At 45.3% G+C, this 16,785-nt stretch overlaps 1 protein-coding gene across 1 annotated transcript; it reads left to right on the top strand.

Annotated features, from left to right (window-relative positions):
* Positions 1-392: 392 nt before the first annotated feature.
* Positions 393-11,171, top strand: LOC311149173 (disks large homolog 1-like; the record flags this gene model as incomplete). Its single annotated transcript, XM_084186255.1, has 7 exons — positions 393-404; positions 534-584; positions 1,695-1,819; positions 5,430-5,599; positions 6,001-6,137; positions 10,945-11,089; positions 11,161-11,171. The coding sequence occupies 7 exons, from the start codon at positions 393-395 to the stop codon at positions 11,169-11,171; spliced, it is 651 nt and encodes a 216-aa protein (XP_084042381.1).
* Between the last annotated feature and the right edge of the window lie 5,614 nt (positions 11,172-16,785).

The raw sequence follows: 16,785 nt of genomic DNA on the forward strand, positions 1-16,785 counted from the left end.
ATTAGGATCAGGGCATATACAGAGCAGCCCTGCTGTCAACCTCTCTCTCCCAACATGGCTATCACCTCTAATCCCATGGAGATTATCCCCCCGCGCCACACAGGAAGACAGCATTAGCGCTGTGCTCTGCTCAGAAAGCCCTGCTGCCTGCCTGCCTGCCTGCTGCACGTTGCTGGAGTATTCCTCACAGAGCAGAGGGGATTTCACATGGATAGCCAGCCTGCCCTGCCCTTTATTAGGCTGCTACTGAGGGGTCAGCTCTGCTCTGCTCTTCTCTCACCCACCCACTGTTTGTTATAGCTACAGTACTACTACATATATACCTAGTCCCTCACACCTCTGTCTTTAACACCTCCAGTTTGGGTTTTGAGGAGGAATAGTTGACCATCAAAATGAGACATGCAGTGGGAGAGACGTTTGATCTGTCAATCATCTCTTGTCCATCTATCCATAGGCACCCTCTCCTAGGCCAATGGAGACAGCTCTCTTATTATCCCCTCGATACTGATTGGCTGATGTCTTGTGTCTTTCAGGTGAATGGAACAGAAGCAGATTATGAGTATGAGGAGATCACTCTGGAACGGGTAAGTAGGAGGAACATCACATCTCAGTTGTTACTTTAAACCCATCATCCATGAAGTGCCTCTAAACTTAAAGGGCCAATCACCAGTTGAAATGATAGCAAAGTGAACTCCCTGCCACTGTTTTGGTAAAAAGATGAGGGATGTGGCTGGAGAAATGTAGTCACTCTCAAATTCATAGACAGAGCTAGGGATGCAAGGACTGACCAGTCATGAGATCACAATTATAGGTTTAACAATGTTTTGAGGCTATATAGTGTTTGTTTACATTTACTTTGTTTCCGAACATTGGAGTAAAACAAGCTTATATTTTGGGTTCTGATAGGGTATGACTAAGCTCATGAGGCATTTGTAAGTTACATTCTTTAAGAATCAATGGGTACATATCATTAATTCCAAACATGGATGTACCAACTGCTGATTGTCCCTTTAAGGTTTTAATGTAGATTAAAGGTAGAAATTTGAATAAAAATGTACGTTTAAAAGGTTAAAACCATGCAAGATATTTCATTTATATTTCCACTTCGCTATATTTTCTCCCAGTCGATAATGTTTAAAAAAGCCCTTTCCATAGTGGGTCCAAGGCTCTCAGTCGTAAAATATGATGTAAAGCTGTGTATCAGGGAGCAGGGAGAGGAGAGAGAGGAGGGAGAGCGGGGAGAAGAGCAGGGAGCTGTTTCTGTGCCTGCCTGTAAGGCTGCAGGGCTCTCTTCTCTCCTTCTCTTCTCTTTTCTTCTGCTGTGACCTGATTCAGCCACGATCTGCGCTTGCATCTCTAACTCTACATCAACTTCACCGTTAAAGACACAATGCACAACTCTCTCACAGAGACACACACCGCCCCTAACCACAACCACACACTGACCCTTAGTGTAGGCAATATAGTCAGGGCCTATACTACTGCTCTTAAATACACACTATACTACACTGCCACTACCCTCCAACCATAAATAGCTCCCATTATACATAGAGCCCCCCAGCCATACACATACATTTACATTTAAATGGGTCCTAGCTATGGAGTTTAATATAATACCATATAAGTAATACAGCCTATATTTTTCATTACTTGAAGTAGACGTGGAGATTTCTCTCTTCTGCCCCTCTGTGAAGGGTAACTCGGGGTTGGGCTTCAGTATTGCGGGGGGGACAGATAACCCCCACATCGGAGAAGACCCCAGCATCTTCATCACCAAGATCATCCCTGGAGGAGCTGCAGCTCAGGACGGATGCCTCAGGTGGGTACCACCACAGTGTATGGTTACATGATCCCAATCGCATTTCACATTGTTGCTTATGGGTCCAAGGTGTGAATCACATTAACTGACTCTTGTTGAGTCTCCCTGTGATTCTCCCTGTGGAGTGAATGACTGATGTACCACAAAATATATTTCCAAAAGTTTTTGTTGAGCAAGAGCAGTGGCAGCAAGGGAAAGTGTTGGGAAAATAATTTTGTGACATCTACGTGAGAATGCTATTAATTGACTACTGCTCAGCATTCAACACCATAGTGCCCTCAAAGCTCATCACTAAGCTAAGGACCCTGGGACTAAACACCTCCATCTGCAACTGGATCCTGGACTTCCTGATGGGCCGCCCCCAGGTGGTAAGGGTAGGTAACAACACATTTGCCACGCTGATCCTCAACACGGGGGCCCCTCCGGGGTGCGTGTTCAGTCACCTCCTCTACTCCCTAATAACCCATGACTGCATGGCCAGGCACGACTCCAACACCATCATTAAGTTTGCCGATGACACAACAGTGGTAGGCCTGATCACCGACAATGATGAGACAGCCTATAGGGAGGAGGTCAGAGACCTGACAGTGTGGAGCCAGCACAACAACCTGTCCATCAACGTGATCAAGACAAAGGAGATGATTGTGGACTACAGGAAAAGAAGGACTGAGCACGCCCCCATTCTCATCGACGGGGCTGTAGTGGAGCAGGTTGAGAGCTTTAAGTTCCTTGATGTCCACATCACCAACAAACTAACATGGTCCAAACACACCAAGACAGTCGTGAAGAGGGCACGACAAAGCCTATTCCCCCTAAGTAGACTGAAAAGATTTGGCATGGGTCCTCAGATCCTCAAAAAGTTATACAGCTGCACCATCGAGAGCATCCTGACTGGTTGCATCACTGCCTGGTATGGCAACTGCTTGGCCTCCGACCGCAAAGCACTACAGAGGGTAGTGCGTACAGCCCAGTACATCACTGGGGCCAAGCTTCCTGCCATCCAGGACCTCTATACCAGGCGGTGTCAGAGGAAGGCCCTAAAAATGGTCAAAGAATCCAGCCACCCTAGTCAGACTGTCCTCTCTGCTACCGCATCGCAAGCGGTACCGGAGCGCCAAGTCTAAGTCCAAAAGGCTTCTTAACAGCTTCTAACCCCAAGCCATAAGACTACTGAACAGCTAATCAAATGGCTACCCGGACTATTTGCATTGTCCCCCCACCCCCTCTTTTACGCTACTGCTACTTTCTGTTTATTATCTATGCATAGTCACTTTAACTATACCTACATGTACATATTACCTCAATTACCTCGACTAAACGGTGCTCCCGCACGTTGACTCTGTACAGGTACCACCTGTATATAGCCTCGCTACTGTTATTTTTACTGTAATTTTACTGATTTTATTTTTTACTTATCTATTGTTTACTTAACACTTACAGTGAGGGAAAAAAGTATTTGATCCCCTGCTGATTTTGTGATCAGAAATGATCAGTCTATAATTTTAATGGTAGGTTTATTTGAACAATGAGAGAAAAAATCCAGATAAACGCATGTCAAAAATGTTATAAATTTATTTGCATTTAAAAGAGGGAAATAAGTATTTGACCCCCACTCAATCAGAAAGATTTCTGGCTCCCAGGTGTCTTTTATACAGGTAACGAGCTGAGATTAGGAGCACACTCTTAAAGGGAGTGCTCCTAATCTCAGCTTGTTACCTGTATAAAAGGCACCTGTCCACAGAAGCAATCAATCAGATTCCAAACTCTCCACCATGGCCAAGACCAAAGAACTCTCCAAGGATGTCAGGGACAAGATTGCAGACCTACACAAAGCTGGAATGGGCTACAAGACCATCGCCAAGCAGCTTGATGAGAAGGTGACAACAGTTGGTGCGATTATTCGCAAATGGAAGAAACACAAAATAACTGTCAATCTCCCTCGACCTGGGGCTCCATGCAAGATCTCACCTCGTGGAGTTGCAATGATCATGAGAACGGTGAGGAATCAGCCCAGAACTACACGGGAGGATCTTGTCAATGATCTCAAGGCAGCTGGGACCATAGTCACCAAGACAATTGGTAACACACTATGCCGTGAAGGACTGAAATCCTGCAGCGCCCGCAAGGTCCCCCTGCTCAAGAAAGCACATATACATGCCCGTCTGAAGTTTGCCAATGAACACCTGAATGATTCAGAGGAGAACTGGGTGAAAGTGTGTGGTCAGATGAGACCAAAATCGAGCTCTTTGGCATCAACTCAGCTCGCCGTGTTTGGAGGAGGAGGAATGCTGCCTATGACCCCAAGAACACCATCTCCACCGTCAAACATGGAGGTGGAAACATTATGCTTTGGGGGTGTTTTTCTGCAAAGGAGACAGGACCACTTCACTGCATCAAAGGGATGATGGACGGGGCCATGTACTGTCAAATCTTGGGTTAGAACCTCCTTCCCTCAGTCAGGGCATTGAAAATGGGTCGTGGATGGGTATACCAGCATGACAATGACCCAAAACACACGGCCAAGGCAACAAATGAGTGGCTCAAGAAGAAGCACATTAAGGTCCTGGAGTGGCCTAGCCAGTCTCCAGGCCTTAATCCCATAGAAAATCTGTGGAGGGAGCTGAAGGTTTGAGTTGTTAAATGTCAGGCTCAAAACCTTAATGACGTTGAGAAGTTCTGCAAAGAGGAGTGGGACAGAATCCCTCATGAGATGTGTGCAAACCTGGTGGCCTACTACAAGAAACGTCTGACCTCTGTGATTGCCAACAAGGGTTTTGCCACCAAGTACTAAGCCGTGTTTTGCAGAGGGGTCAAATACTTATTTCCCTCATTAAAATGCGAATCAATTTATATCATTTTTTGACATGTGTACTACTCCCTTCACAGAACAGTGCAAACTGGCTCTAACCAGAATAGAAAGAGGAGTGGGAGGCCCCGGTGCACAACTGAGCAAGAGGACAAATACATTAGTGTCTAGTTTGAGAAACAGGCGCCTCACAGGTCCTCAACTGGCAGCTTCGTTAAATAGTACCCGCAAAACACCAGTCTCAACGTCAACAGTGAAGAGGCGACTCCGGGATGCTGACTTTCTAGGCAGAGTTGCAAAGAAAAAGCCATATCTCAGACTGCCCATCTTAATATTTTCTTTTTTTTGGCCAGTCTGAGATAGGGCTCCTTTACTAGGCTACCACGTACGTTCATCCACTCGCAACATATTTCCAGCCTCCAAACAGTTGTGAATGGAAAGTGTAATTTATGCCTCCACTGCTGTCTGCGCGTGTCTCGGTGTCTGCCACTCATCTCTGCCTTGGCAAATTTCAGTGTTCTCGTCGAACCACATAGAATTTTGGAGCATAGGCTATACTGTAGGCCTACCACCCGTTTTCATGTCCATTCGCTCATATTAATGCTTCTGCCATATGGTAATGATAAATAATGGTGTAATAGCCTAAAGTTTCCTTGACATTTTGTTTTCATTATTGTGATAGGCTCATGTTTTACCGGTACAGCACCCCCCCCCCCACTATTTATTTTGCCGGGACGTTGTACAGGACCATACTGCCTTACTTTCACCCCTGTTAATGACTGGTGTGTTTGACTCTTCCTGCAGAGTGAATGACTGTATCTTGAGAGTAAACGAGGCAGACGTGAAGGATGTGACCCACAGTAAGGCCGTGGAGGCCCTGAAGGAGGCCGGCTGCATCGTCAGGCTCTACATCCGCAGGAGAAAAGCCCTCTCAGAGAAGATAATGGAGCTCAAACTAGTCAAAGGTCCTAAAGGTAAGAGAACCAGCGAGCTCAAACTAGTGAAAGGTCCTAAAGGTTAGAAAACCATGGAGCTCAAACTAGTCAAAGGTCCTAAAGGTTAGAAAACCATGGACCTCAAGTAATAAAAAGGTCCTAAAGGGACTGTTTCTGTCACCGTGGAGATTAAAGCTAGACACAGTGATATGATATCATCGTACATCACGAGGCGACTTCCTATACATAAATCTACCTTTAAATGTGTTGAGTTGATGGATAACTTTATGAGGCTTGTTGTTGACTATCTGTGGTCATTGTGCTCCTAGTGATACCCCCTGAGAGGATGAATATAGTTTGAATAGTGTTTTATTTTTCTCTCTACCCTTATCTTTTCCCTTTCACTCTCTCACTCTTTTCCTACCTCCATCCCTCTCCAGGGCTAGGGTTCAGTATTGCGGGGGGAGTAGGGAACCAGCACATTCCAGGCGACAACAGCATCTATGTCACCAAGATCATCGAGGGAGGGGCTGCACACAAAGACGGGAGGCTGCAAACAGGAGACAAACTATTGGCTGTAAGAACATCAAAAAATAGTACTGTAACTTCATCTTCTCCTTACTGAAAGACAGTTCCCACTGGGCACAGACATCAGTTCAATGTCTAGTTTTGATTTACATTGAATTGAGTTGTCAACTAACGTGAATTCAACCTGAAATCAACAACAAAAAAGGAACATATAATTTAGGTTTAAAGTTGTGGTCCTCTGTAGCTCAGTTGCAATGCCAGGATAGTGGGTTTGATTCCCGGGACCACCTGTATGTAAAATGTATGCACACATGACTGTAAGTTGCTTTGGATAACAGTGTCTGCTAAATTACATATTATATTATTATTATTATTATTATAAAGTTGGGTGAAAAACATACAAACATTTTCAAAATTCCTTTACATTGATTACTTTTTGCAAATCCGATCAGTATTCCACTTTGATTCTAGGGCTGGGAATTGCCAGTGACCTCACTATACGATATTTTCACGATACTTAGGTGCCGATAAGATAAGTTTAGCGATTCTCATGATTCTATATATATATTGCGATTCGAAACTGGGATTTTATTGCGATTTGATGTTCCAAAAACATTACTCACTATATGTCTGCTCCAGAGAGACAAGAGAGAGCATGATCAGTCAGGGAAATAAAAGTGCTGAAAACATGTTGGTTCACTATTTAAAAAGAAGCTGGAGAACAAGCTTTAGGATGAAAAATACCAGAGATTTTGGCGCAGGTACAGCCGACTAGCGCTAGATAACGCTTCCTACACTAGCAAATAAACAAATATATGCTCGCTTCGATGTGAGTCAAACCTTTAAACAGGTTAACACTTGCAAGGTCGCCGGGCCAGACGGAATACCAGGGCATGTTCTAAGCGTATGCACAGACCAACTTCACTGACATTTTCAATCTATCTTTGTCCCAGTCGGTAATTCCAACGTTTCAAGCTGACCACCATTGTCCCTGTTCCCAAGAACTCCAAGGTAATCTGCCGAAATGGTACTATCGCCCTGTAGCACTCACATCTGTAATCCTGAAGTGCTTTGAAACGCTAGTCATGACACACATCAACACCATCATCTCAGACACCCTGGGCCCACTCCAATTCGCATACCACCCCAACAGATCCACAGATGACGCAATCTCAATTGCACATCACACTGCCCTCTCCCACCTGGACAAGAAAGGAAATAACTATGTGAGAATACTCTTCATAGACTACAGCTCAGCGTTCAACACCATAGTCCACTCCAAGCTCATCACCAAGCTCAGGACCCTGGGACTGAACACCACCCTCTGCAACTGGATCCTGGACTTCCTGACACGTCGGCCCAAGGTGATGAGGGTAGGCAACAACACCTTAGCCATGCTGACTCTCAACACAGTCCCCTCCTGTACTTCCTGTTCACCCACGACTGTGTGGCCACGCACAACTCCAACACGACGGTGGTATGCCTGATCCCCAACGGTGATGAGACAGCATACAGGGAGGTCAGAGACTTGACAGTGTGGTGCCTGGACAACAAACTTTCCCTCAACGTCAGCAAGACAAAGGAGATGATTGTGGACTACAGGAAATGGAGGACCAAGCACGCTCCCATTCTCATCGATGGGGCTGTAGTGGAGCGGATTGATAGCTTCAAGTTCCTTGGCGTCCACATCACTAAGGACTTAATATGGTACACACACCCTCATAATCGTGAAGAGGTCACAACAGGGCCTATTCCCCCTCAGGAGGCTGAAAAGATTTGTGGATCCGAGGGCATGGGCCCTCGGATCCACAAAAAGTTATACAACTGCGCCATCGGTAGCGTGTTGATGTGCTGCACCACCGCTTGGTATGGCAAATTCACCGCCCTTGACCGCAAAGCGCTACAGAGGGTGGTCTGGACAGCCCAGTACATCACTGGGGCCAAGCTCCCTGCCATCCAGGACCTCTATAATAGGTGGAAGGCCCGAAAAATTGCCAAAGACTTCAGTCACCCTTCTGCTACCGTCCGGCAAATGGTATCGGCGCATCGGCTCTCGGACCAACAGGCTCCGAGACAGTTTCTACCCCCAAGCCATAAGACTGATAAATAGTTAATTAAATGGTTACACAGACTATCTGCATCGACCCTATCTTGCACTGACTCTATGCACACTCACAAGACTATACACTGAGTGTACAAAACATGAGGAACACTTGGTCTTTCCATGACATAGAATGACCAAGTGATATCCAGGTGAAAGCATTGATCCCTTATTGATGTCACTTGTTAAATCTACTTCAATCAGTGTAGGTGAAGGGGAGGAGACAAGTTAAAGAAGAAAGTTAACGTTTTGTGTATGTGTGCCATTCAAAGGGTGAATAGGCAAAACAAAAGATTGAAGTGCCTTTGAACGGGGTATAGTAGTAGGTTTCAGGTGCACCGGTTTGAGTGTGTGAAGAATGGTCCACCACCCAAAGGATATCCAGCCAACTTGACAGAACAGTGGGAAGTATTGGAGTCAACATGGGCCAGCATCCCTGTGGAACGATTTCAACATCTTGTAAAGTCCATGGCCCGATTAATTGAGGCTGTTCTGAGGGAACAAGGGGGTACAACTCAATATTAGGAAGGTGTTCCTAATGTTTTGTACACTCAGTGTATATACATACTCACATACACACACTACATTGACACTCACACAAAACACACACACATTCACATTCACTACATACGCACACATACATAAGACACACGCATACCGACACAACGCATGCACACACACACACACAAAAACATACGCACACACTTTAACACTCATCATATGCTGCTGCTACTCTGTTCTTTATTCTTACTCTTATTATTATTATTAACTATGTTGATGCCTAGTCACTTTACCCTGGCTTTATGTACATATCTATCTCAAATGACTCGTACCCCTGCACATTGATCTGGTACTGGTACTCCCTGTATATACAGTGAGGGAAAAAAGTATTTGATCCCCTGCTAATTTTGTATGTTTGCCCACTGACAAAGACATGATCAGTCTATAATTTTAATGGTAGGTTTATTTGAACATTGAGAGACAGAATGACAACAAAAAACTCCAGAAAAATGCATGTAAAAAATGTTATAAATTGATTTGCATTTTAATGAGGGAAATAAGTATTTGACCCTCTGCAAAACATGACTTAGTACTTGGTGGCAAAACCCGTGTTGGCAATCACAGAGGTCAGACATTTCTTGTAGTTGGCCACCAGGTTTGCACACATCTCAGGAAGTATTTTGTCCCACTCCTCTTTGCAGATCTTCTCCAAGTCATTAAGGTTTCGAGGCAGACGTTTGGCAACTCGAACCTTCAGCTCCCTCCACAGATTTTCTCTGGCTAGGCCACTCCAGGACCTTAACGTGCTTCTTCTTGAGCCACTCCTTTGTTGCCTTGGCCGTGTGTTTTGGGTCATTGTCATGCTGAAATACCCATCCACGACCCATTTTCAATGCCCTGGCTGAGGGAAGGAGGTTTTCACCCAGGATTTGACGGTACATGGCCCTTCCATCGTCCCTTTGATACGGTGAAGTTGTCCTGTCCCCTTAGTAGAAAAACACCCCCAAAGCATAATGTTTCCACCTCCATGTTTGACGGTGGGGATGGTGTTCTTGGGGTCATAGGCAGCATTCCTCCTCCTCCAAACACAGCGAGTTGAGTTGATGCCAAAGAGCTCCATTTTGGTCTCATCTGACCACAACACTTTCACCCTGTTCTCCTCTGAATCATTCAGATGTTCATTGGCAAACTTCAGACAGGCCTGTATATGTGCTTTCTTGAGCAGGGAGACCTTGCGGGCGCTGCAGGATTTCAGTCCTTCACGGCATAGTGTGTTACCAATTGTTTTCTTGGACTATGGTCCCAGCTGCCTTGAGATCATTGACAAGATCCTCCTGTGTAGTTCTGGGCTGATTCCTCACTGTTCTCATGATCATTGCAACTCCACGAGGTGAGATCTTGCATGGAGCCCCAGGCTGAAGGAGATTGACAGTTATTTTGTGTTTCTTCCATTTTCGAATAATCGCACCAACTGTTGTCACCTTCTCACCAAGCTGCTTGGCGTTGGTCATGTAGCCCATTCCAGCCTTGTGTAGGTCTACAATCTTGGCCCTGACATCCTTGGAGAGCTCTTTGGTCTTGGCCATGGTGGAGAGTTTGAAATCTGATTGATTGATTTTTTCTGTGGACAGGTGTCTTTTATACAGGTAACAAACTGAGATTAGGAGCACTCCCTTTAAGAGTGTGCTCCTAATCTCAGCTCGTTATCTGTATAAAAGACACCTGGGTGCCAGAAATCTTTCTGATTGAGAGGGGGTCAAATACTTATTTTCCTCATTAAAATGCAAATCAATTTATAACATTTTTGACATGCGTTTTTCTGGATTTTTTTGTTGTTATTCTGTCTCTCACTGTTCAAATAAACCTACCATTAAAATTATAGACTGATAATTTCTTTGTCAGTGGGCAAACGTACAAAATCAGCAGGGGATCAAATACTTTTTTCCCTCACTGCAGTTTCATTCTTGTGTATTTTATTCCTCTTGTGTTACTATTTTTATTGTTTTGTTGGGAAGGGCTCGTAAGCAAGCATTTCACTGTAAAGTCTACACCTGTATTCGGCACATGCGACAAATACAACTTGATTTGATTTGATTCCTTAAAGTACTTGACTTAGATTAAGTTATGTTGTGGCTTGTTGAAAATGCCAGCCTGTTTGACTGCTATGTCAGCTACTGTATGTAACCAACTGCCAAACCAACTGCTAAACCAACTGAAAAGCCAACTGACTCTGACTACCTCCCTCTCCTTCCAGGTAAACAGTGCTGGTCTTCAGGAGGTGAGTCACGAGGATGCCGTGGCGGCCTTGAAAAACACCCCCGATGTGGTTTACTTGAAAGTGGCGAAACCCACCAGTGTCTTCATGAATGACAGCTTCGCTCCCCCCGACATCACCAACTGTGAGTGCACACACATACATATATGCGCGCACACACACACATGGTGATCACACTCTTTCCACTCATCCCAGGGCAGCTGTGACAGACAGACAGACAGACAGACAGCAGGTTATTTGAAAGGAGCCATGTGGTGTGGAACTCCCATGGAGGGCTGCTACATCGATCCACAACTTCTCAGAACTACAGAGTGAAGCTAGTCAATGAAAACATATCTAGCTTCCTAAACAGAAACATGCTAAATATTAGCGAACCTGTGTTACCATAGATAACATTTACATTACATTTTAGTCATTTAGCAGACGCTCTTATCCAGAGCGACTTACAGTTAGTGAGTGCATACATTTTTTTTCTCCCACTAGCATCCCATCCAAAAAGGCCAAATGCTAAATGCTAGCAACCCAGTGTGTTATTGTAGAGTTCCTGTGTGAAGGAACAGTATTTTGACAGATCGTGTGTCAGTGGGTCTGAGAGGAATGAAGGACAAAAACGAATCATTAAGCCCACCCAGACCCAGCATGTTGCTGGCTGCTGTCCCCCATAGCTACAGTAGTAATCCAGTAGGCACAGTAAGTTAGTGGGGGGAGGGAGTAGGCCTATATCTGGACCAATTACTGAGCATCAGTTCCAAGATAACGTAGCAGTGTGGTCGTGTTCTCTTGTGTGTCCATGTAAATAGCCTGTTTTTTGTATTTTATTTTGTATTTTACGTATATATTTCCCTATCACACTTTTCATCCTTCTACTAAATATACTTTCCTGCAACCCGCCTCACTCAATGTGGACCGGATTATATTATTTACTCACCTTTATCTAGAATCCCAGTTGAAACTAGCCAGCCAGCTAACTAGCTAGCTACTTGCTATTAGCCACAGTTAGCGGTTTTCACCCAGAACATTGGATGTTCTGCCGGAATAACTGAATCACTGGACCTTAACACCGGATCTAGCTAGCCGCAACCGAATGGATGTTGAATGGATGTTGCTGTAGGCTAATCACCACTGCCCCCAAAGCACCAGTTAGCCTTGAGCCTTGAGCTAGCCCCGGCTATCTACCTCTCTGTCTACCGGACGGGAGTAGCCAGCTAACCAGCTAACTAGCTACTTGCTATTAGCCACCGTTAGCGGCTTTTCTCCATTGTCCGTGGCCTGCACTACCTACCAGCCAGCTCTAGCCTGGACTATTATCGGCCAGTCTGCACTGTCTGCACAGCGCGTTATCGACCCAGAACCTATCAGATTTTCTGCCGGAATCACTGAATCACTGGACCTTTAACACTGGATAATCGAACTAGCTAGCTGCAACCAAATTAATGTTGTTGTTGGGTAATCAGCCTTGAGCTAGCATTGAGTCAGGCACATCTCCCGGCTATCTACCTCTCTGTCAACCGGACGGGACATCCTAGAGTCGACACAGAGCCCTGCCGATCCATCACGACTGGTCTGCCGACGTAATTGTCTGTGGTTTCAACAGGCATCCCGTTGCGACGACCACGAAGATCCATCTGCTAGCCCCGGCCCGCTAGCACACGCAAACAACAACCGTGCTTCCTGCTCGTTGTGCTGAAGCACCAATTCAAACTGCTCTTGGACTCACATATTGCTGTTCACTGGACCTTATGATCACTCAGCTTCACAGCTGATGCCTGCTGGACTGTTCCTTTACACAGTACCCTGTCCTGTTTATCTGTTTAGCCTCAGCCCAAACTTTATCGCCATTACCAGTTGTTTTCTTAGCTCTCTCTAATAACACCTGTGATTGCTTAATGCCTCTCTCCCATGTCGATATGCCTTGCCTATTGCTGTTCCAGTTAGTTCTTATTTTACCATTTCACTGTAGAACCCCAAGTCCCTCTCAAACTGCCTCAAATAGTTCCTTTGTTCCACCCCACATACATGCCAAGACCGGCTCAATCGGTGCCTCCAGTGATGCTATCTCATTAATTGTTACCCAGCGCTTAGGTTTACCTCCACTGTACTCATATCCTTCCATATCCTTGTCTGTACATAATGCCCTGAATCTTTTCTACAACGCCCGGAAATCTGCCCCCTTTATTCTCTGTACCCAACGCACTAGAAGACCAGTTCTTAAAGCCTTTAGCCGTATCCTTATTCTAGCCCTCCTCTGTTCCTCTGGTGATGTAGAGGCTAACCCAGGCCCTGCAGCCCCCAGTATCACTCCTACTCCCCAGGAGCTATCATTTGTTGACTTCAGTAACCGTAAAAGCCTTGGTTTTCTGCACGTTAACATTAGAAGCCTCCTTCCTAAGTTTGAGTTATTCACTGCGTGAGCACACTCCGCCAACCCTGATGTTCTAGCAGTGTCTGAATCCTGGCTTAGGAAGGCCACCAAAAATTCTGAAATGTCCATCCCCAACTACAACATTTTCCGTCTAGATAGAACTGCCAAAGGGGGTGGAGTTGCAATCTACTGTAGAGATAGCCTTCAGAGCTCTATCATACTATCCAGGTCTGTGCCCAAACAGTTTGAGCTTCTACTTCTAAAAATCCACCTTTCCAGAAATAAGTCTCTCACTGTTGCCGCTTGATACAGACCCCCCTCAGCCCCCAGCTGTGCCCTGGACACCATATGTGAATTGATTGCCCCCCATTTATCCTCAGAGTTCGTACTGCTTGGTGACCTAAATTGGGATATGCTTAACACCCCGGCCATCCTACAATCCAAACTAGATGCCCTCAATCTCACCCAAATTATCAACAAACTTACCAGGTACAACCCTAAATCCGTAAACATGGGTACCCTCATAGATATCATCCTGACTAACTTACCCTCTAAAAACACCTCCGCTGTCTTCAACCAGGATCTCAGTGATCACTGCCTTATTGCCTGCATCCGTAATGGGTCCGCGGTCAAACGACCACCCCTCATCACTGTCAAACGCTCCCTAAAACACTTTAACGAGCAGGCCTTCCTAATCGACCTGGCCCAGGTATCCTGGATGGATATCGATCTCATTCCGTCAGTAGAGGATGCCTGGTTGTTCTTTAAAAGTAATTTCCTCTCAATCTTAAATAAACATGCCCCATTCAAAAAATACAGAACTAAGAACAGATATAGCCCCTGGTTCTCCTCAGACTTGACTGCCCTTGACCAGCACAAAAACATCCTGTGGCGTATTGCATTAGCATCAAATAGCCCCCGCGATATGCAACTTTTCAGGGAAGTTAGGAACCAATATACACAAGCAGTTAGGAAAGCAAAGGCTAGCTTTTTCAAACAGAAATTTGCATCCTGTAGCACTAACTCCAAAAAGTTTTGGGACACGGTAAAGTCCATGGAGAATAAGAGCACCTCCTCCCAGCTGCCCACTGCACTGAGGCTAGGAAACACTATCACCACCGATAAATCTACAACAATCGAGAATTTCAACAAGCATTTTGCTACGGCTGGCCATGCTTTCCACCTGGCTACCACTACCCCGGCCACCAGCTCTGCACCCTCCGCTGCAACTTGCCCATGCCCCCCCCCCCCCCACTTCTCCTTCACACAAATTCAGACAGCTGATGTTCTGAAAGAGCTGCAAAATCTTGACCCCTACAAATCATCTGGGCTAGACAATCTGGACCCTTTCTTTCTAAAACTAGCCGCTGAAATTGTCGCAACCCCTGTTTCTAGCCTGTTCAACCTCTCTTTCGTAACGTTGACATCCCCAGAGATTGGAAAGCTGCCGCGATCATCCCCCTCTTCAAAGGGGGTGACACTCTAAATCCAAACTGTTACAGACCTATATCCATCCTGCCCTGCCTTTCGAACATTTTTGAAAGCCAAGTTAACAAACAAATCACCGACCATTTCGAATCCCACCGTACCTTCTCCGCTATGCAATCCGGTTTCCGAGCTGGTCATGGGTGCACCTCAGCCACGCTCAATAATAATAATAATATGCCATTTAGCAGACGCTTTTATCCAAAGCGACTTACAGTCATGCGTGCATACATTTTTTTGTGTATGGGTGGTCCCGGGGATCGAACCCACTACCTTGGCGTTACAAGCGCCGTGCTCTACCAGCTGAGCTACAGAGGACCACGGTCCTAAACTATATTATAACCGCGATCGATAATAGACAGTACTGTGCAGCCGTCTTCATCGACCTGGCCAAGGCTTTCAACTCTGTCAACCACCGCATTCTTATTGGCAGACTAAATAGCCTTGGTTTCTCAAATGACTGCCTCGCCTGGTTCACCAACTACTTCTCAGATAGAGTTCAATGTGTCAAATCGGAGGGCCTGTTGTCTGGACCTATGTCAGTCTCTATGGGGGTGCCACAGGGTTCAATTCTTGGGCCGACTCTTTTCTCCGTGTATATCAATGATGTCGCTGTTGCTGCTGGTGACTCTCAGATCCACCTCTACGCAGACGACACCATTTTGTATACATCTGGCCCTTCATTGGACACTGTGTTAACAAACCTCCAAACGAGCTTCAATGCCATACAACACTCCTTTAGTAGCCTCCAACTGCTCTTAAACACTAGTAAAACTAAATGCATGCTCTTCAATCGAACGCTGCTGGCACCCGCCCACCCGACTAGAATCACTACTCTCGACTGGTCTGACCTAGAGTATGTGGACAACTACAAATACCTAGGTGTCTGGTTAGACTGTAAACTCTCCTTCCAGACTCACATTAAGAATCTCCAATCCAAAGTTAAATCTAGAATCTGCCTCCTATTTCGCAACAAAGCCTCCTTCACTCAGGCTGCCAAACATGCCCTCGTAAAATTTACTATCCTACCGATCCTTGACTTTGGCTATGTCACTCTACATATTAGTCGCCAAACCCACTGGCTCCAGGCCATCTATAAATCACTGCTAGGCAAATCCCCGCCTTATCTTAGCTCATTGGTCACCATAGCAACACCCACCCGTAGTATGCGCTCCAGCAGGTCATCTCACTGGTCATCACCAAAGCCAACACCTCCTTTGGCCGCCATTCCTTCCAGTTCTCTGCTGCCAATGACTGGAACAAATTGCAAAAATCTCTGAAGCTGGAGACTCTTATCTCCCTCACTAACTTTAAGCATCAGTTGTCAGAGCACCTTACCGATCACTGCACCTGTACACAGCCCATCTGAAATTAGCCCACCCAACTACCTCATCCCCATATTGTTATTTATTTTGCTAATTTGCACCCCAGTATCTCTATTTGCACATAATCTCTTGCAAATCTATCATTCCAGTGTTAATACTAATTGTAATTATTTTGCACTATAGCATATTTATTGCCTTACCTCCATAACTTGCTACATTTGCACACACTGTATATATATTTTCTGTTGTATTTTTGACTTTATGTTTTGTTTTACCCAATATGTAACTCTGTGTTGTTCTTTTTATCGCACTGCTTTGCTTTATCTTGGCCAGGTCACAGTTGTAAATGAGAACTTGTTCTCAACTGGCTTACCTGGTTAAATAAAGGTGAAATAAAAAAATTAAATTAAAATAGGGCTTACAGTAGTAGGCCTAATGTGAGCCAGGCTTATGAAAGAGGAGAGGTTCCCATCAAAAGCAGGGTGAATGGCTGTCTATTTAACTGTAGCTGAATATACTGCTATGGATGTCCCCCTGTCTGCACTACACACTAAGCAGGGCTATTGAACTGAAATCAATCAATGACCAGTTGTGGTTTGACAGTAGCCTACATAGGAACATCAACCAACAAGGATGGCAGGGCAGAGC

Source organism: Coregonus lavaretus (genome assembly GCF_964263955.1).
Source record: "Coregonus lavaretus genome assembly, chromosome: 21".
Classification (NCBI taxonomy): domain Eukaryota; kingdom Metazoa; phylum Chordata; class Actinopteri; order Salmoniformes; family Salmonidae; genus Coregonus; species Coregonus lavaretus.